Genomic DNA, 18,402 nt, shown 5'->3' with positions numbered 1-18,402 from the left:
CACAAGAGACAGTAATTTCTATTTCTCTATGTTGGCTTCCAGGCTGGAAGAAGAAGTGGCTTGTGTGACTAGCTCTGCATCATCAGAGGTATGATATATAGATAGTGGAGCTTCTTGGCATATGACGAGAATCCGGGAATATTTCTCAGATTATCAGGAGGAGAGGATGAACTGTCAGATCACCATGGGGAACAAGGCAAAGTGTACTCCAGTAGGGAGGGGTACCATAGTTTTTCAAACAGAAATAGGAGAGCGGTTTTGTGCTACCAATATGCTGCATGTACCAGGATTGCGGATGAACTTACTTTCTGTGTTTCAACTCCAAGGCAAAGGCTATGACATTTTCTTCATCAAGGAGAAAGTATACGTTAAACACTCGAGCTGGAAAAAGAAGGTGCAGATCGGGATCAAAAGTAATAGGTTGTACAAACTACAACTAGAATCACCAATGGCATTAATAGGCAGTCATGGAGACAAGGATTTGAACGAACTATGGCACAGAAGAATGGGACATTTACACAATGGGGCTTTGAGAATTCTCAGGAACATTGTAACAGGAGTTCCGGATCTTAGTACGGAACGAGATGATGTATGCAGAGGATGTGCTTTGGGAAAGTATGCTAAAGCAGCGTTTCCTAGAAGTAAAAACAGGGCCCAGAGTGTACTAGGATTGATACACTTAGATATTTGCGGACCTATGTCCACTAAAGCTCTTAGTGGTGCTGAGTATTTCCTCACGTTTGATGACCACTCAAGGAAAACTTGGATTTATTTTCCGAAAACCAAGGACAAGGTTTTCTGTCGATTCAAAGAGTTCAAGGCTTTGGTGAAGAATCTGACTGGGAAGAACATAAAAGTTTTGCGCTCAGATAATGGTGGAGAGTATGTCGATAAGGACTTCATTGATTTTTGTGCCAAGGAGGGCATCAGAAGAGAGTGGACAACTCCTTACAATTCGGAGCAAAATGGAGTAGCAAAAAGGAAGAACAGGACTATTGTAGAAGTAGCTAGGGCCATGATGTATGATCAAAATATGCCAAAATTCCTGTGGGCAGAAGCATGCAACACAACAGTATATGTTCAGAATATAACTCCTCATCAGGCATTGGGCAAGATTACTCCAAAGAAAGTCTTCATAGGGAAGACGCCTGAAGTTAGTGATTTCAGGATATTTGGGAGCTTAGCATATTGCTGTATACCTGAGGAAAAGAGGAAGAAGTTGGATCAAACTGCAGAGAAAGGATATCTAGTGGGATATAGCGAAAACGCTAAGGCATACAGAATCTATCTTCCAGGGAGCAGGAAGGTAGTAGTTCGACGAGATGTCAAGTTCATGGAGGACTGGGCTTTCAGAAAATCTCGAGAAATGCCTTCCGAGGAGCAGTGAAAAGAGGAGTCGTTGGTCAAACCTCTTCATCCAACGGAAGTAAAGTAAAGAGTTCTTCCTCGGATTAGGAAGAATCATAGGAGGAGGAGGAGCTAACAAAAGCACCTGCTGGTAGAGGAAGAACGAATAGGGAACTTCGTCAGATTTGTGAAATGCAGAGGATTTCATTGGTGCACCAAGGAACAATAAGAGGGAGCGAAAACAACGAGATAGATATCAGGCATTAGTAGCTCAGGATGGGGAGCTTGCCAGTTTTCAGGAGGTGGCTCAACATTAGGTTTGGTTGGATGCGATGGTAGAAGTGTACAACTCCATAATGGTGATCGATGTTTGGGAGATAGTGCTAAGGCCTCAAGACAGATTGGTGGTATGTTCGAGATGGATCTACAAGATTAAATACGTTTCAGACGACAATGTGGAAAAATACAGAGCCAAGTTTGTGGCTAAGGGGTATGCTCAGAAGGAAGGAATTGACTACGAAGAGACCTTCGCCCCAGTAGCCAGGTATACATCTATTAGAACCATGATATCTCTTGCAGCACAGATGGGATGGGAGATTTATCAGATGGATGTCAAAACGACATTTCTGAACGGGGTGATAGAAAAAGAGGTATACATTGAACAACCAGAAGGCTTTGATACACATGAGAAGAAGTCTCATGTATGTAGATTGAAGAAAGCCTTGTATGGGCTGAAACAGGCACCTAGAACATGGTATGGTCGAATTGATGGCTACTTGTAGAAGATGGGATTTGTCAAGAGTGACGCAGATCCAAATCTCTACTATCCGGTTATAGAGAATGAGCCTCTAATCCTAATATTATATGTGGATGATCTCTTCCTGACTAGATCATCCACGCTGATCGAGGATTGCAAGAAGAATCTAGCCATAGAATTTGACATGAAGGATTTGGGACAGATGCATTATTTCCTGGGGTTGGAAGTTTGGCAGCAAAAGGGGGAGATCTTCCTTGGACAAGGGAGATATGCTACAGAAATTTTGAAGAGATTCAGGATGGAGGATTGTAGACCCATGGCTACTCCAATGATCACCAACTGGAAGAAAATTGATGCAACAAAAGACAAGGATGCTGATCCCACCTTATACAGGCAACTCATAGGGTCCCCGATGTATTTGGTCAATACCAGGCCAGACATTTGTTACGCTGTCAACACCGTCAGTCAGTTCATGGTGGAGTCGAAGAGGGCGCACTGGGCAACAACCAAACATGTTCTTAGATATATATAGGGAACAGTCGATTATGGACTCTTGTACACCAGGAGTAAGGATATTAGATTGAGTGGATTCACTGATGTAGATTGGGCTGGAAGTTCAGTAGATCGGAAAAGTACCTCTGGGTACTGTTTCAACATTGGATCAGGAATGACCTCCTGGTGCAGTAGGAAACAAAAGTCCGTAGCTCTGAGCTCAGCTGAGGCAAAATATTTGGCTGCAAGCACAACTTCATGCGAGGTCATATGGCTTAGAAAACTGCTTGTGAACCTATTCATAAGAAATATGGAGGCGACCAGGATCATGTGTGATAATTAGAGTTGCATCAAGCTCTCTGAGAATCCAGTGTTTCACGATCGGTCAAAGCATATTGATATCCGGTGTGACTTTGTCAGAGACTGTGTCCAACGAGGAGCTGTGCTGTTGAGCTACACTCCTACAGGAGAACAGGTGGCAGATATCCTCACCAAGACCCTTGGAAGAACAAAGTTTGATTATTTTAGGGAAAAGATGGGGATGATAAAGAATCCATTTCAGTAGTAGAAATGGGGGTGATGTTGCAGTGCAGTAGCATGATGCAGCATGACAAGAAGAGATTGCATTGTAGATACAATGTTGGGAAGGAGGACCAACAACAGCACGGATACAGAGGGAGTTGCAGTGCAGATGCAGTGTTGGGAGAAAGGACCAGCAACAACATGAATACAGTAGTGGCAGAGGCAGAGCCATGGGCAGCAGTACAGGATGCAACAATGCAGAGAATGTTGGGCGGGGAGGCCTAGCATCAGCACAGGTACCAGTGCCGTATAGTCAAAGTGATGCTCAGTATGGAGTATTACTAGAGTACAGTCCTTGCTAAGAGAGAGTGTTGATTTGGGGTAGCATCGGATGTGCTCTAGCCATGACATTGGTGGAAAGGCTAAAGCAGATGAAAACTCCAAGACCCAGAAATGGTTTGGGCAGATTCTAACCAGTTTGAGAGATATTAAAATAATTAATATTTTTAATGTAATTCCTAAGTCTAAACGTGGGAAAAATAAAATTTTAATGGGCATTGGGTATTAATATAAAATTGGGTTAGAATGTTCGAAAAGTCATGGATCAAGCCAAATCTAATCTTAGCCGTTGATCAGAGATTTAATCTCGACCGTTGAAGGACCAACAGGAAAAGGATAAGAAGAGGCTTGAGGGTCAGTTGGAGTACACACTGAGGGAGACCAGTCAGTTCGATTTCTGCAGCGGGGTTAGCTGAGAAATTCAAACTAGTGGTCTAGAGAGCAGTAAGAGGCAGCGAGTACGGAACAGAAAGTCGAGAACAACACCTGAAGACCAGCGCAGAGGTTGGAGAGGCAGATGCAGAGCCTCTCAGGGAGACGCAGAGGCAGTAAACTGCGCAGTCATTGGAGGGCCTACGTGGGTGATGTAGAGAGGCCCAGTGCTGGCGCAGAAAGGCAGGAGTTGACGCAGAGGGTCTGGGAGCTGCACAGAGGCTAGCAAGCTTGATGCTGAGACTGGGAGAAGTGCTGGAGAATTTTTCTCTGTTGGGTAAGCCAGTTTGGCACCTAGTTGTACTGAAGAATTGATGAATAATAAAATCCTCCTCTGTTGCACTGGTTTTCCCATATTGGGTTTTTCCGGGGACAATTGTCCAAAATATCTGTGTTGATTCTTGTGCATGTGTTTGTTTCTGTATTATGGTGTGATATCTGCAGCAGAATCTATTTTAATGTTTACTGAAGGGTTTTCGTAAATAACTTATTGAGAAATAAGTAGGTAAAATAAATTAGTTGTTGCAGTGATAGAATTTTCACACGGAGAGGTACGATTCAATTGTGGAAGAAGGATTTCCAGGAGGGAAATCAAGATTCAGAGGGAGTCTAAAAGAGAACATCCAGGAGGGAAGTACAGACTCAGAAGGAGTTGCAGCGAGAACTTCTAGGAGGGAAGTAGAGACTCGGAAGGAGTCGCAGAGAGAACTTCTAGGAGGGAAGTAGAGACTCAGAGGAGTCGAAAAGAAGAGAAGAAATGGCAATGAACGAATTGAGGGATCAAGACAGGCTGGATGGAACATCTAACTTTGTCATCTGGAAGGCCAGGATCCTGTCTGTTCTAGACAGACATCGCATCAAGGCCTTCGCCTTGAGAACCGTGGCTATCCCAGTTGACCCCGCTGATAACGAAAGGTATGAGGATGCAATGGCCAATGCGAAATGCATAATCCTTGATGGGGTCAAGGATCATGTAGTTCAACATATTGCCGAGAAGAATACGGTAAAGGAAATGTGGGACACCTTGACAACATTGTATAAGGCACTTCCGTGCAGAGGAAGATGCTACTGGAGAATTAGCTACGGTCGTATTAGATGTAGAAGGGGGAGTAGATAGATCACTTTATTAGTAGGTTGTAGGAGATTTGGGACCAACTGACTTCCATAAGGGCCACGCCGGATCAGGAGTTAATGGTGAGGACCGCCCTGAACATAGTCTCCGAGGAATGGGAGACATTCGTCCAAAGCATTTTGGGTAGAGTGAATCTTCTAGGATGGGAAGAACTATGGGTAGCGCTTCGCCAAGAAGAGATCAGGTGACTGAGCAAGGCGGGAAGTAGCAACAAAGGAGGTCGGATCAAGAAAGAGGAGGAAGAGGATGCGACTCTGGCATCTGCGGGACAACAAGGGAAGATGAAGAAGAAGGACATCTCCAAGATAAAGTGCTTCAACTGTCGGGAGCTGATCCATTGTGCAACCCAGTGTCCCCGGAGGAAGAATAACGGAGAGGCTTTTGACTCCAAGGCAGCGACAACTAAGGCAGAGAAGGAGGTAGAGGATGATGACGATTGTGCCATGAGTGCACATTTACCTCTAGAGAAGAGGTGGGGAGACATCGAGTTGTTGTCAAGAGGACTACAGGAGATGAGGGGTAGGATCCTTGAGGTACCCAAACTCTTGGATCATATCCAGCTACGGGAGCCCTGAGTGACAGTAGCAGGATGGTGGATGTCGGTAGAAGCGGATGCAGATGAAGTGGTAGAGAGTGCTAGAGTGCAGGGATTTGTAGCAGCACAAAGGGGTTTGCAGCAGTGCGAGAGGTGGTTGCAGTAATGCAGAAAGGCACAGAGGGGTTTGCAGCAGTGTGAGAGGCACAAAGTTGTTGCAGTAGTGCAGAGGCAGCAGAGGGAGCACAAGGTAGCAACAGAGAGAGCTTCAGCATTAGGAGGGTTTCTAGCCTGACAAGGATGTCACTAGTTGGGTAGATTAGTTACCATCGTCTCAGTAACTGAGTTGCAGTGCAGCAGTGGCAGTGGTAGCAGTGTTTTAAAAACCGATCGGTCTGAACCGGTAACTGGTCAAACCGGCTTAAAAATCCTGTTTACCTCCTCATATCGCCCTTTTTTTTGCCCTAACTGGTCCTAACCGGCCGGTTTAGGACAAAATCGGCCGGTTTAGGACAAAACCGGCCGGTTGTGGTCAAACCGGCCGGTTGTGGTCAAATCGGCCGGTTTTGTCCTAAATCCGCTGGTTTATTTCTAGGGCAACTATAACCCCCACAAATGCATTTTTGTGAGTTTTGAAGCTGGTTTGAGGGAAATTTGGGGTTGTTTTCTCCCAAAAATAGTCCCTCCAAGAAAACCATGCGTACCCTCTCATTTTCCTGACACATCTCAACCCTAACAATGTTGGCAATTAATGGTAATGTTAAATTCTTAAAGTAAAAGTGACATTTCCTTTAATTTTCATTTTCATCCTTTTACTTAAATTTTTAACATTACCATGAAATGACTCAGGATGTTTGAGAGTGGTTTCGACCTCGTTGGATTTCATATGCAGAAACTAGAATTTTAGATTTCACTCAAATTCAACAGACTTAATGGTTTTCAGGTTTCATGGTTTGGGGGTTTGTAATGTTTCCATTTGATTCTATCATGCGCGAGGGTATGAGTAGAGCATGAAGCCTTTTAAGAACCTTGATCGTGGTGGCATTGATTGTTGAACTTTGTTGATGTTGGTGGTACTGATTTTTGAACTCCTCTACCATGGCCTTAATAAGAATGCACCCTTCACTCAAAGGAAAACAACTGGTTAGGCATGCTAATCTTTTTCTACCACATTATAACGTTGAGGAGATGAACCCTTCACGCAAACCAAAATCATTGGTTAGGCATGTTAAACCTTTTCAATTTATATCATGTTATAAGGTTGAGCAATCCAAGTCTGAAGACTTTGGGCTAAATGATGTTCATGTATCTCTTGTTGATGATGTTTATGTATTTCTAGTAGCGTTGAATCAATGATGAGTTTCATGAGGGACCATGTTGATCAGTGATTTGTAGTTTTTATGTCTATTTTTGCTACTACTAACGTTGTAGAGGAGTTTTAAGAGTCCTCAAACTCGGAGGCATATTATTTATGTAGCTCATGTTGATGATATGTTGTCTAATAGTGGTGATGAGTTTGATCATGATGAAGATTGATCATGTTGTTGATCACTGATATGTAGACTTGTGGTAGTTCAGTGACCCCATAGCTTAGAGCATTGTTGTCGGACTCTAGAGGCCATTTAGAGCCTCATTGATTATGTATTTTGTTGTGGATATGTATTGCACTCGATGCCATTTTGATATATTCACCTTTACATGGTATATAGATGAGAAAACCTTACATATTTTGTTTCTATTGGTTTGGAATCATGGTTGTAAATCTTAATTTTTTTTTCATTAAAATTTAAATTATTTAATATATTTTTTTAAACCGGTTCGTTTAGACTTGACCAGTCCCGGTTCGACCGATTCCGGTTCAAAACCCGGTTCATTAGGTGGACCAGTGCGGTCACCGGTTCCGGTTTTTAAAACATTGAGTGATAGTGCTATGGGCAGCATGAGGAGAGAGGGCTATAGTGCAGATGCAGAGTTGGGAGGAAGGACCAGGAACAGCACAGATGCAGAGGAGCTTTCGTACAGATGTAGCAGTGGCATTGGTAGAGCCATGGTTAACAATATAGGATGCAACAGTGGAGAGGATGTTGGGCAGCAAGGCCAAACATCAGCAAAGGTACCGGTGCTGGATGATTAGGGTGATGCTTAGTGGTGGAGTATTACTAGAGCACATTCCTCGCTAAGAGTGAATGTTGATTTGGGGTAGCATAGGATGTGATCTAGCCATGAAAATTGGTGGAGAGGCTAAAGCACATGAGATCTCCAAGACCCAGAAATGATTTGGGGAAATTCTGCTCAGTGAAGGAGATATTAAAATAATTAATTTTTTTAATGGGTTCTTAAGTCTAAACTTAGGAAAATAAAAATATTAATGGGTATTAATATAAAACTGGGTTAGAAGATTCTAAATGACATGGATCAAGCCAATTCTAATCTTATCCGTTGACTAGAGATGTAATCTCGACTGTTGAAGACTCAACAGAAAAAGTATAAGAGGAGGCTCGAGGATCGGAGATACACTAGAGTGATCAGTCAGTTCGATTTTCTAGAGCGGGGTTTGCTAAGAGAAATCAAACCAGTGATCAGTTGCAACAAGGGGCAGTGAGTGCATAGCAGAGAGGTAGGGATAGTGCCAGAAGAACAACGCAGAGGCAGAGAGGCAGACACAAAGCTAGGGGAAGCCACACAGAGGCCAATAGTGACTGCGCAGAGGGCCAGAGGTCTGCATGAGTGACGCAAAGGCTGCATAACTGACGCAGAGGGCCAAAGAGGCTGCGTAGAGCCTCAAAGGGCTGACGCATAGGGTTTCAAACTGACGTAGAGGCCCGGAGGGTTGACGCAGTGCCTCAGAGAGGCGTTGGAGAGGGTCTCGTGGAGCAGACTTTCAGAATATCTGCTTCTGAAGAGAGGTATTACTGCCAGATTATTCTTCTCTGTAGGGTGAGCTAGTTTGGCACCCATTTGCACTTAGAAAAGCTGCATAATAATAAAACCCTCAGAACTGCTGCACCAGTTTTCCCAAGTTGGCTTTTTCTAGGGACGATTGTCCAAATATAACGGTGTCCCTTTTGTGTTTGTCTATTTCATTTAGTTGTTGATATGTAGATGATTAAGACCGCATTGTGTTTTTCAGTATTTATATGGTTAAATAACTTCTTCAGTAATTAACAAGTAGGAGAAATAAACTAGATAGTGCAGAAAAATTTCTAACAGGTTAGACTTAGAAATTTCAATAGTTGTGGTCTATAAAACCCAAGCATGAGTTTCATATCCATATCTTCCAATACATTTTGATAAGATTTTGCATATTTATTCCCATTATTTTGCAGTTCTTGAATGTCTTGGTCAGTGAGTTTTGCAAATGTAGGACCAAGATCAAGCTTTCTTTTACTGTAGTCCATTTTCTATGATCTTGCATATTAGGATTGAAATGGAGTCGCCAGGGTGAATTAAAGTGCCTTGATAGATGCTTGCTTCACCTTGCAAGCATTAACTTTAAAGCTTAATGAAGAACTAGGGCTTTGTTCTTCCAATGGAGTCGCCAATAATGATATGTCAATATGTCGTATGGGAAACAAAACACACGTTTCGATCCCCGACAACAGTGCCATAAATGTTACCACTCAAACCAGCAAGGGACGTAAAGGGGTTTCCTAAGAGGGAAACTGCGAGGTTAAGGGAAATAGTGGAGGCTTAGCCCACTGTCACCACAGCTAAGTCTCCCTGCTCTTTACGGACTTTCACTGATGGGAGGAGTCCCCGTAGTGTAGGGATCACATTGTAAAGTAGATGTCAATGGATAGGTGAGAAGCGAACCTGAAAAACCTTTCCCAAGGATGGAGTGAAGAATGGAACTTGATTGCTCTTTAAGCAAGGGACATGGTCCACTAGAGGTAAGTTGTGAGGATTGGAGGGTTGAGGGAGAAAGCATAGGCTTATAGATGAGTTTCTCCTATAATATTTGGAAACTTGGATTCCCAAATGGTCCTTGACAAATAGTCTTTATTGAGAAGTGGGACCACACAGGGCTAACTGGACCTAGCCCAGGTTCGGGGATGGAATGCAACAACCAATGATGTTCCTATCCTGGACAAGGTGAGGGGAATGGACCAAACAAGAATATTTACTTTGAAAGGTTGAAATGATCCTGTTGAGGTCTAGCCTTGGGGATGCCTAGGCAAAATTCGACCCTAAAGCTAGGGCTTGGGATTCCCGGAGATTCCATTGTTAGAATTGCCTCAAGTTTGGAGGAGAGGGAGGGGACCCACTAGTGCAGTAGCCTATAGGAGATCGAAATTTTTCCTTGGGTTAATTCCCTGGAAATTGATACCCTAGGTGACCTTATGGGGCTAGACTTGGGGAGAAAGGGGAAAAATGGTAAAAGAAAGGTTAAAATGATCACTCCATTAAGGGTTTAGTGTCTAATTCACTTGGGGATATGGAGTCAAGGATGGTGATGAGTAAGAACTTGGTTTCTTGATCAAGGAGGCCCAAAAAGTCAACTTCATCTAATATTGAGAGAGAGAAAAGAAAAGTGACCTTCAAGCATTTATACTTCAAAGAAAATGATGCAAGCTTCTTGAGATAAATAATCTCCAGGAAATTTCATTCATATAACATTGGCCCATACATTAAAATAGCTAAAACATGCTCAATTCCACATTTCAATAATGCAACAACTAGCCCTAATTTTAGCAGTATGCAGCAATAAGAATAATAGCATTAAAATTTACTTACAACGTTATATATTATATCCAACCAGCATTTCGTTTGCACAATAAAGCTCCAAGACATGAGAAATAGCCCAAATCTATACATCAAAATTCATCCATCTCCAAAAATATCCACCAAGGAAAAAGTGTGAAATTCTCTATGATTAGAGAGATCCCAAGTCAAGTGATGATACACATGAATGTATCTAACATCAATATATAGCCTCCTAAGGAGTTCGAATTAGCCTATGGGCCCCTTATTATAAAATAATGTGCAAATAATATATTGGTGACAAGCCCACCAAACTAGCTCACAAATGTAAAAATAAGCCTCACAAGGGCTGAATAATAATACGTGCATGTTGTAGGGCCCTCCAAAGGCTCAATAATATCCTGAAGTGCCATATTCATGAATAAGTTCCTTGGAATATGATGGACAAAGGGGTGGACCTTTATTCTCCAAGTAGTAGACCTGTGGTGCTCCCAGTGGGTCAGCGGGCACATCAATGACCCGATGGATCACCATATGAATCGGAGATGCCGGTAGATCCTCTGTAATGGTCCAAGTGGTGGAATGAATGTTGTCATGACATCATACAAATTTTGGGACACCTGCCAAGAGTGTGGGGCTCCTGTGGGGGCCTGCTGGGCATAATGTACCAAGCATATCACCATCATCCCAAAATTGGATCGCTAGTAGTCTTTGAACACCCATGAAGATCTATGGACTGCTATCTACTGATGTGGAGGCCTATGGCTCTCTATGCACACCCTACATGTGCCAATGTAGACCTCTAGGGGTTAGGATCCCATATAGGGAAACCAAACCCAAACCCAAATGGAAACCACTTGCAATCCTGGATAAGATCCAATGTGTCCCCTAGGCTTCTAGTATAACCAGTGATTAAAATAATCGGGTAAAAGAGCTTACAAATCATCGATAGCAAAGTGGGTACTTCATAATGGCATGCCCTTCCGTAGTGGGCTTTGGCATGTGCTAGTGTCTCTAAGCTCCAAAGGGGGTTAGCTAAGTACCTTATTAGGTGGTTTCAACTTTTAGAGGGGATAGTATGTCCAAGGTACATCCCTCTAATGGGGGTTGCAAGTGACAAATAAGTGAGATGGACATCCCTCTAATGGGGGTTGCAAGTGACAAATAAGTGAGATGGAATAGGGAATGAGAGGGGCAGCCTTGGGCCACACCTAGGTATGTAATGTATAGGAGGGAGAAATCGTGGTATATGAGGTGCCCCGAACTTGATTTTTCCACCCTTCGTTATATGCCTTTTGCCTTTTTATGATTTCTTTAATAACTGCTCGGGGCTCAAAGGACAAGAGCATGATGTGTAAGATATAGCAATGATTACCCCTTTTAACGTAGGGCAGTTCATTGTCCTCCAGGGTTTGGGACAATCATGGGTTTCTAAATGATAAAGGAAGCTCCTCTAGGGCCTATGGAACCGGGGTGATGGTCGTGGATTGGGTAGAGCTCATGTATTGGCTTTTGCCCACATGCTAATTATTTTTGTCCCGACCATCTTTTGCATCTTGTGGTACAATTTCCTGTTAAATGTGGCCTATTATGCTTTTTCTTTTTCTTTTAATTGCCGCAACCTTCAGGGCATCAGTCTAGGCCTGACCCAAGGTGGGGGCAAGGGGACCGGGAGGCTAGCCTATGTGGGAGAAATGATGAATGGGGTATAGTGAGTGGAAAGGGAGTAATATGTGTGGGTAAAGGAGCGGGTCCGCACATCCAAAGTCAGGGTTTCCCAAGTAGTACCACCCTAGAACCAAATGGTCAATAAAGGAGATCCCATGGGACTAAGATTCAAAGGTAATGACCCAAAGAGATCAAGGAGACAAGAGTACAAACTAAGCCCACTCTTTCTGCCAAATCCCCCTATCAATCCATACCCAGAAGTATGCATGTAAACCCAATACTCAATTATCAAATGACAAGACATACCTTTAGATTCAGGAGTCCCACCTTCAAGCATACGATCAATACAGGTGGGTGAGGGACCACATCGCTGGCTCAGGTGGCAGAAAAATGCCACAACGATCTAGTAGGAGGCATCAAGGGGCTGCTGTTTGCCAACCGTTCATGCAGAAAATTTTTTCTTGGGGATATCACCCACAAAGTGGTGGGTAACAGGTTGAATTTTATTATATATTTTTTTTAAATAAGAAATTTTATTATATGTTGATATTCAAATTTTATACTATGTCGAACTTAATTTCGAATTTTATCCTCAAATTTTTCATCCTCAAACTTTTTCTGAATTTCAAAGTCCTCAAACTGGAACACGAACATGAACGCGGTGACTTAGATCACAGGAAAGCCGCACGTGCGAGGGTTTGACCAGCTTCAGATTCACCGTAGGAAGGCCACATGTGCAGGTTGCCCGCAGGTCTTTTGACTCTTGACCACAGCGCCGAAGTTGACTAGGCCGAGTTGACTGCAAAATTTGACTGTTTGACCAGAGTTGACCAAGTTGGTTTAACTGGTTTTGACCAGCATTATCTTGCTGCTGTTTGACCAGGTTTGACTGGTATTTGACTTGGATTATTGGCACAGATTTTTAGACAAATTGTTGATTTGTAAACCTTGCTGAAGAATAATTTCTCCTAAGAAAAGTTGTTGGGTTTTCTCCCAAGATAAAATTAATGTCTCTATTATGCATGGCTGTATTTCTATGACCTTTATTGTTTCTGTTGCATTTACTGTTGAGGTTTTCTGAGTATAATTATTCAATAATAGCAGTGGCATAAAATACTGTTTAGAAATCATTAGGAAGTAATTATCTCGCAGAAAATTGTAATCTACTGTACTTGTCTTAGAATTTCAATGTGAAGGACTGATTTGAAGGGAAGAAATCTTTTGTGTGCTTAATTTTGCTTCTGCTGTTTATTTTGTTAGTGTTAAGATCTCAGCCATGTTATTATTTAGTAGTTCTAATCTGCTAGGAAGTAAATAACCAGGTACTGGGGTTCAAAAATTAACATATTTCTATATATTTTTTCAGTTCCTTAGTTAGGTTGACCATTTTTCTTCTTCCTTCTTGTTGTGAAAAGGATGTCCAATCTAGGTTGTAACTCTCCTGTCACATATGTTGATTTGCTATTGTGGACATGTAATAAATGTTTATTCTTTTCTCTGTCTCACACAGACAAATATCAATATAGGTAATGTATGTGTGTGTATCCATGTACTTGTGCTCAGAGACAAATCTTTTAATGTATCCCCGTTTTGGTAAATTGGTGTTCCATGTAATAGGCACTAGCTGCTCTCTTTAATGTGTTTTTTGTCACAATGCTTATCTTGTTTTCCAACCTTCAAAGCTAGTAGCAACATCCATGATGAGTTATAAGGATATTAAGAATAGGGTGATTTGTATTTGGCTCTGGCAAGTTATTCACAAAGATTATTTTTATTGTGGAGATGGTATGGAACTTTTCTTGATACATGCAAATTTAAAGGTGTAGATGTTTGTTTAAATGTTTAATTTAAGGTTTATGTTGTTGCAGTTTGTGTTCCTAGATAAAAATCATGAAGTGCATGCATCTTATCTCAAGAGAGTCGACATCTTTTCAGAAGTTTCTTATTGTAGCTAGGAACAGAACTAATAACTCTGCATAGAAGGCATTAATACCTCCCAATGGATAGGATGGGGATCCTCATCAAATGAAGTTCTACATCTCCATTTTTAGAGCAAAATGATCTCAACTAGCTGAATAGTATTCCTGAATGACTCCTTTTCAGTTCATAGGGCTGACAAAAAGGATCACAAACTTAGAAACAACAAATTCCGGGAGGCACAAGCTACTCAACAAATTGAAATGATTTTCTTGACAGTTTCTGCCCTGTGACAAACTATACGCATCAATTGGAATATTATACTGCAAATCCATAGGGGTAAAAAATCAGTGGAGGAGAAAAAATATGCGTGGTAAAAATGATGTTTGTTTCAACCTAAATAATGCCTGGAAATTTAATAAGAATTAACTCTTAGTGGTATTCTAATAATACTGTTGGTGTTATTATGATGATTAGTTTTCCTCTATAAACGCTTCTTGGTTGATTGGCTTATAAATGAAGAGAATGATAGGCATATATCTTCAGGTCACCATGGCTGTGCTTTTTTCCTTCTGTATTTCCTTTCTCTTACAATGTTTACATCTTATACCCATATCGATGGATATTACTAATATTGCATTTGGAAGTGATTTGACCTTAAATAATACAATTGCTAACCAAAATGCATGTTTTCTCAAACATATATAGATTTTAGTAGTTTACAGGCTCCAATTTTTTCCATTGGGTATGGAACCTTTGTGTTTGGTTGTATTGCACTATGGTCTATCTGTGGCTGTTGCTCAGAAATTTAAATTTCGAAACCAATAAAATATTTCTTGATTTGCTTAATGTCTTTTACATCAAATGCAGGGTCTTCAACATATCCTAATGCGACGTTTGGATGGGTCAGTGTGAAGGATGTAGCAAAGGCACATATTCTAGCATTTGAAGTTCCATCGGCAAATGGAAGATATCTTTTGGTTGAGAGGGTTGCCCACTTATCAGAAATTGTGAAGATCCTGAGCAAACTATATCCAGGCTGCGCACTTCCAACAAAGTATGTGTGTCTAATAAATTGTTCATTTCATTTTTTTATGTAAAATACCATAGAGAATAATAAAGAACTGCATTTAATTTCTTGAATATGCTAGTTTATCATGGCAATGGCAGCTCAAAGTGGTTATCTCACTGTAGACAAAAAAATAGACAAAATAAGTGGGAGAGAATTTCTTTTTATACCTTTTCAGCTTTCTCCTGGTGATGGAAGTAAGATAGCATGAACCTGATGATTCCATGGTGTACTTGGATAAATAATTCGAACAGGGATTCTTCCTGTTGAATAAAATATATCGGCTCTTAAAATCCAAGATAAAAAACCCTCAAATTTGTAGTTGTACATGTTGGACTGCTACGTACATTGAGAGAAGTACATTTGTTTAGTGCTGTGAAGAAGATTCCATAACATTCATAGAGCATCAGCAACACCGAAACAGGTAGATTGATAGGAAAGATGAATCATATGGGAGCAGTACACAAAATTTATTTCATAAAAATTAGTTCAACAAAAAGTATGAAAAAGAATATATGTCCAGGACATTTCTACCAAAAAGAAAATTTGAGTATGAATAGTTCTTTGGTGGAAGTGGAGTCTGGCAATAGAAATTCGTAAAAGTTAATGATCACATGAATAGTTTGCAAGCTGCTGCTAAAGTGAAAAGGTGTAAAATGAGTATTGCAAAATTAGGGTTTGTAAGCCCTAGATTAATTTGAAGAATAATGAAACCCTAGGATTTGTGGAGAAAACCATAGAGATAGACCTAGAACAACATTTCTGCTGAAAGAAGAAACCCTAGCTCATGCAAGGAAGGAATGGCATCATGTTAATGATGAGGACGAGAATGATAAAGTTGCAAGATGAATGCAAGAAGTGGGAGCTGACATTTCCTACTATCCTCAAAAGATAAGTATCTTATATCTTTTGTTCTTGATTATTATTGCCGTTTTACTATGAGTTAGTCTATTGTCATTGTTTCTCATTGTCGAGTTATAATTGTTCTTCCATTGTAGGTACATAGCAAAGGCTGCCTAGACTCTAGCAGCAGATGGAAGTAGCGAAGCAAAGCATGTGACAAGAGGACTTTCCTGGAATCATGATTTGTACTAGATGAGATCTGAACTTAGAGGGAGCAGGCAGATCATCAATTTCGAAATATACTTTAAACTTTGACGATGAGAAGTCAATGGTGACTTCCAAATGTACCTACAAGATCTAGCATGCAGCAGTTGCCAATATAGACAAGTACAAGCGAGAGTTGAGAATAGAAGGTTCTCACAAAAAGAGGGAGAGGATCATGACAAAATGTTTGCTCCAGTTGTGAGATACACTTCTGTTTGAACTATTATCATTGCTTTGAAAGTGCACCAGGTGGATGCAGAGATCGTTTTTCTCAAGAAAATAATTGAAGGGGAAGAAGTGTACATAGAAGTCTTTGAGGTACATGGGAAGAAGTCTCATGATTGAAGAAGGATTTGTACGATAACAAGCAAACAGACTAGGATTGTTATTCTTGAATTGATGAATATCTGATGAGTCTTGGCTGATCTTATTATTATATGATTTTTTTCTAACAGAAGAAGAAGAACTGATGTGTCAGAGGGAGCAACTATAGCAAAAATATTTACTTCTGTAATAGGAGCAGTCAAGAAGCCTTGTTTTAGCTTTAGAGGGAGTTGACCTTTGAAATTCGAGATAATGGAATTTTGTTGACATTGTCAGGCTAGATAGTTGATATGGGGGAAGACAACAATGATAGGAGCAACTAGAATTACCACAACATGAGATGTTTCAGTGTAAGAAGTGTTGAGAAACCAAGTGCTAGAAGATAATGATTGATTTCTCTTAACTTGATAATTACTTGTGAATGTTTGTTGGCTTCTTATTTCTTATATTATCTTCTTCATTTAGAAATTAGACAAAGAGTGCAAAATATGAAGATCACAAAGAGACAAAGAACACTAGAAATTAGGTTCCAACCCAGGGAAAAACCCCACAAGGGCGAAAACCTAACAACCCTTCTTATAGAATCAAATCAAAATGAGATATCCAAGACCAAAGACCAAAATGAGATTCCATGGTGTACTTGGATAAATAAGTCGAACAGGGATTCTTCCTGTTGAATAAAATATATCGGCTCTTAAAATCTAAGATAAAAAACACTCAAAGTTGTAGTTGTATATGTTGGACTGCTAGAAGTACATTTGTTTAGTGTTGTGAAGAAGATTCCATAACATTCTTAGAGCATCAACAACACCGAAACAAGTAGATTGATAGGAAAGATGAATCATATGGGAGCAGTACACAAAGTTTATTTCATAAAAATTAGTTCAACAAAAGTATGGAAAAGAATATATGTCCAGGACATTTCTACCAAAAAGAAAATTTGAGTCTAAATAGTTCTTTGGTGGAATTGGAGTCTGGCAATAGAAATTCGTAAAAGTTAATGATCACATGAATAGTTTGCAAGCTGCTGCTAAAGTGAAAAGGTGTAAAATGAGTATTGCAAAACTAGGGCTTGTAAGCCCTAGATTAATTTGAAGAATAATGAAGTGCTAGGGTTTGTGGAGAAAACCCTAGAGATATACCTAGAACAGGGATTCTTCCTGTTGAATAAAATATATCGGCTCTTAAAATCCAAGATAAAAAACCCTCAAATTTGTAGTTGTACATGTTGGACTGCTACGTACATTGAGAGAAGTACATTTGTTTAGTGCTGTGAAGAAGATTCCATAACATTCATAGAGCATCAGCAACACCGAAACAGGTAGATTGATAGGAAAGATGAATCATATGGGAGCAGTACACAAAATTTATTTCATAAAAATTAGTTCAACAAAAAGTATGAAAAAGAATATATGTCCAGGACATTTCTACCAAAAAGAAAATTTGAGTCTAAATAGTTCTTTGGTGGAATTGGAGTCTGGCAATAGAAATTCGTAAAAGTTAATGATCACATGAATAGTTTGCAAGCTGCTGCTAAAGTGAAAAGGTGTAAAATGAGTATTGCAAAACTAGGGCTTGTAAGCCCTAGATTAATTTGAAGAATAATGAAGTGCTAGGGTTTGTGGAGAAAACCCTAGAGATATACCTAGAACAACACTTCTGCTGAAAGAAGAAACCCTAGCTCATGCAAGGAAGGAATGGCATCATGTTAATGATGAGGACGAGAATGATAAAGTTGCAAGATGAATGTAAGAAGTGGGAGATGGCATTTCCTACTATCCTCAAAAGGTAAGTATCTTATATCTTTCGTTCTTGATTATTGTTGCCCTTTTACTATGAGTTAGTTTGTTGTCATTGTTTCTCATTGTCGAGTTATAATTGTTCTTCCATTGTAGGTACATAGCAAAGGCTGCCTAGACTATAGCAGCGGATGGAAGTAGCGAAGCAAAGCGTGTGACAAGAGGACTTTCTTGGAATCATGATTTGTACTAGATGAGATCTGAGCTTAGAGGGAGCAGGCAGATCATCAAGTTCGAAATATACTTTAAACTGTGTTGATG

General features: G+C 40.5%; 1 protein-coding gene across 1 annotated transcript in view; it reads left to right on the top strand.

The window, feature by feature from the left end:
* Positions 1 to 18,402, top strand: part of LOC149166849 (phenylacetaldehyde reductase-like) — a 246,842-nt gene that overhangs the window by 176,913 nt on the left and 51,527 nt on the right. The window contains exon 5 of the mRNA XM_089432782.1: positions 14,713 to 14,899. Within this exon, the coding sequence (XP_089288908.1) occupies positions 14,713 to 14,899 (187 nt within the window). The remainder of the gene's footprint in view (positions 1 to 14,712; positions 14,900 to 18,402) is intronic.

The sequence above is a fragment of the Pinus tabuliformis genome, chromosome 5_1 (genome assembly GCF_031772625.1).
Source record: "Pinus tabuliformis cultivar Carrire ecotype Pingquan chromosome 5_1, CPIR1, whole genome shotgun sequence".
Classification (NCBI taxonomy): domain Eukaryota; kingdom Viridiplantae; phylum Streptophyta; class Pinopsida; order Pinales; family Pinaceae; genus Pinus; species Pinus tabuliformis.
Note: the sequence above shows the minus strand (reverse complement) of the source record. Positions and strands in the feature narration are given on the sequence as shown.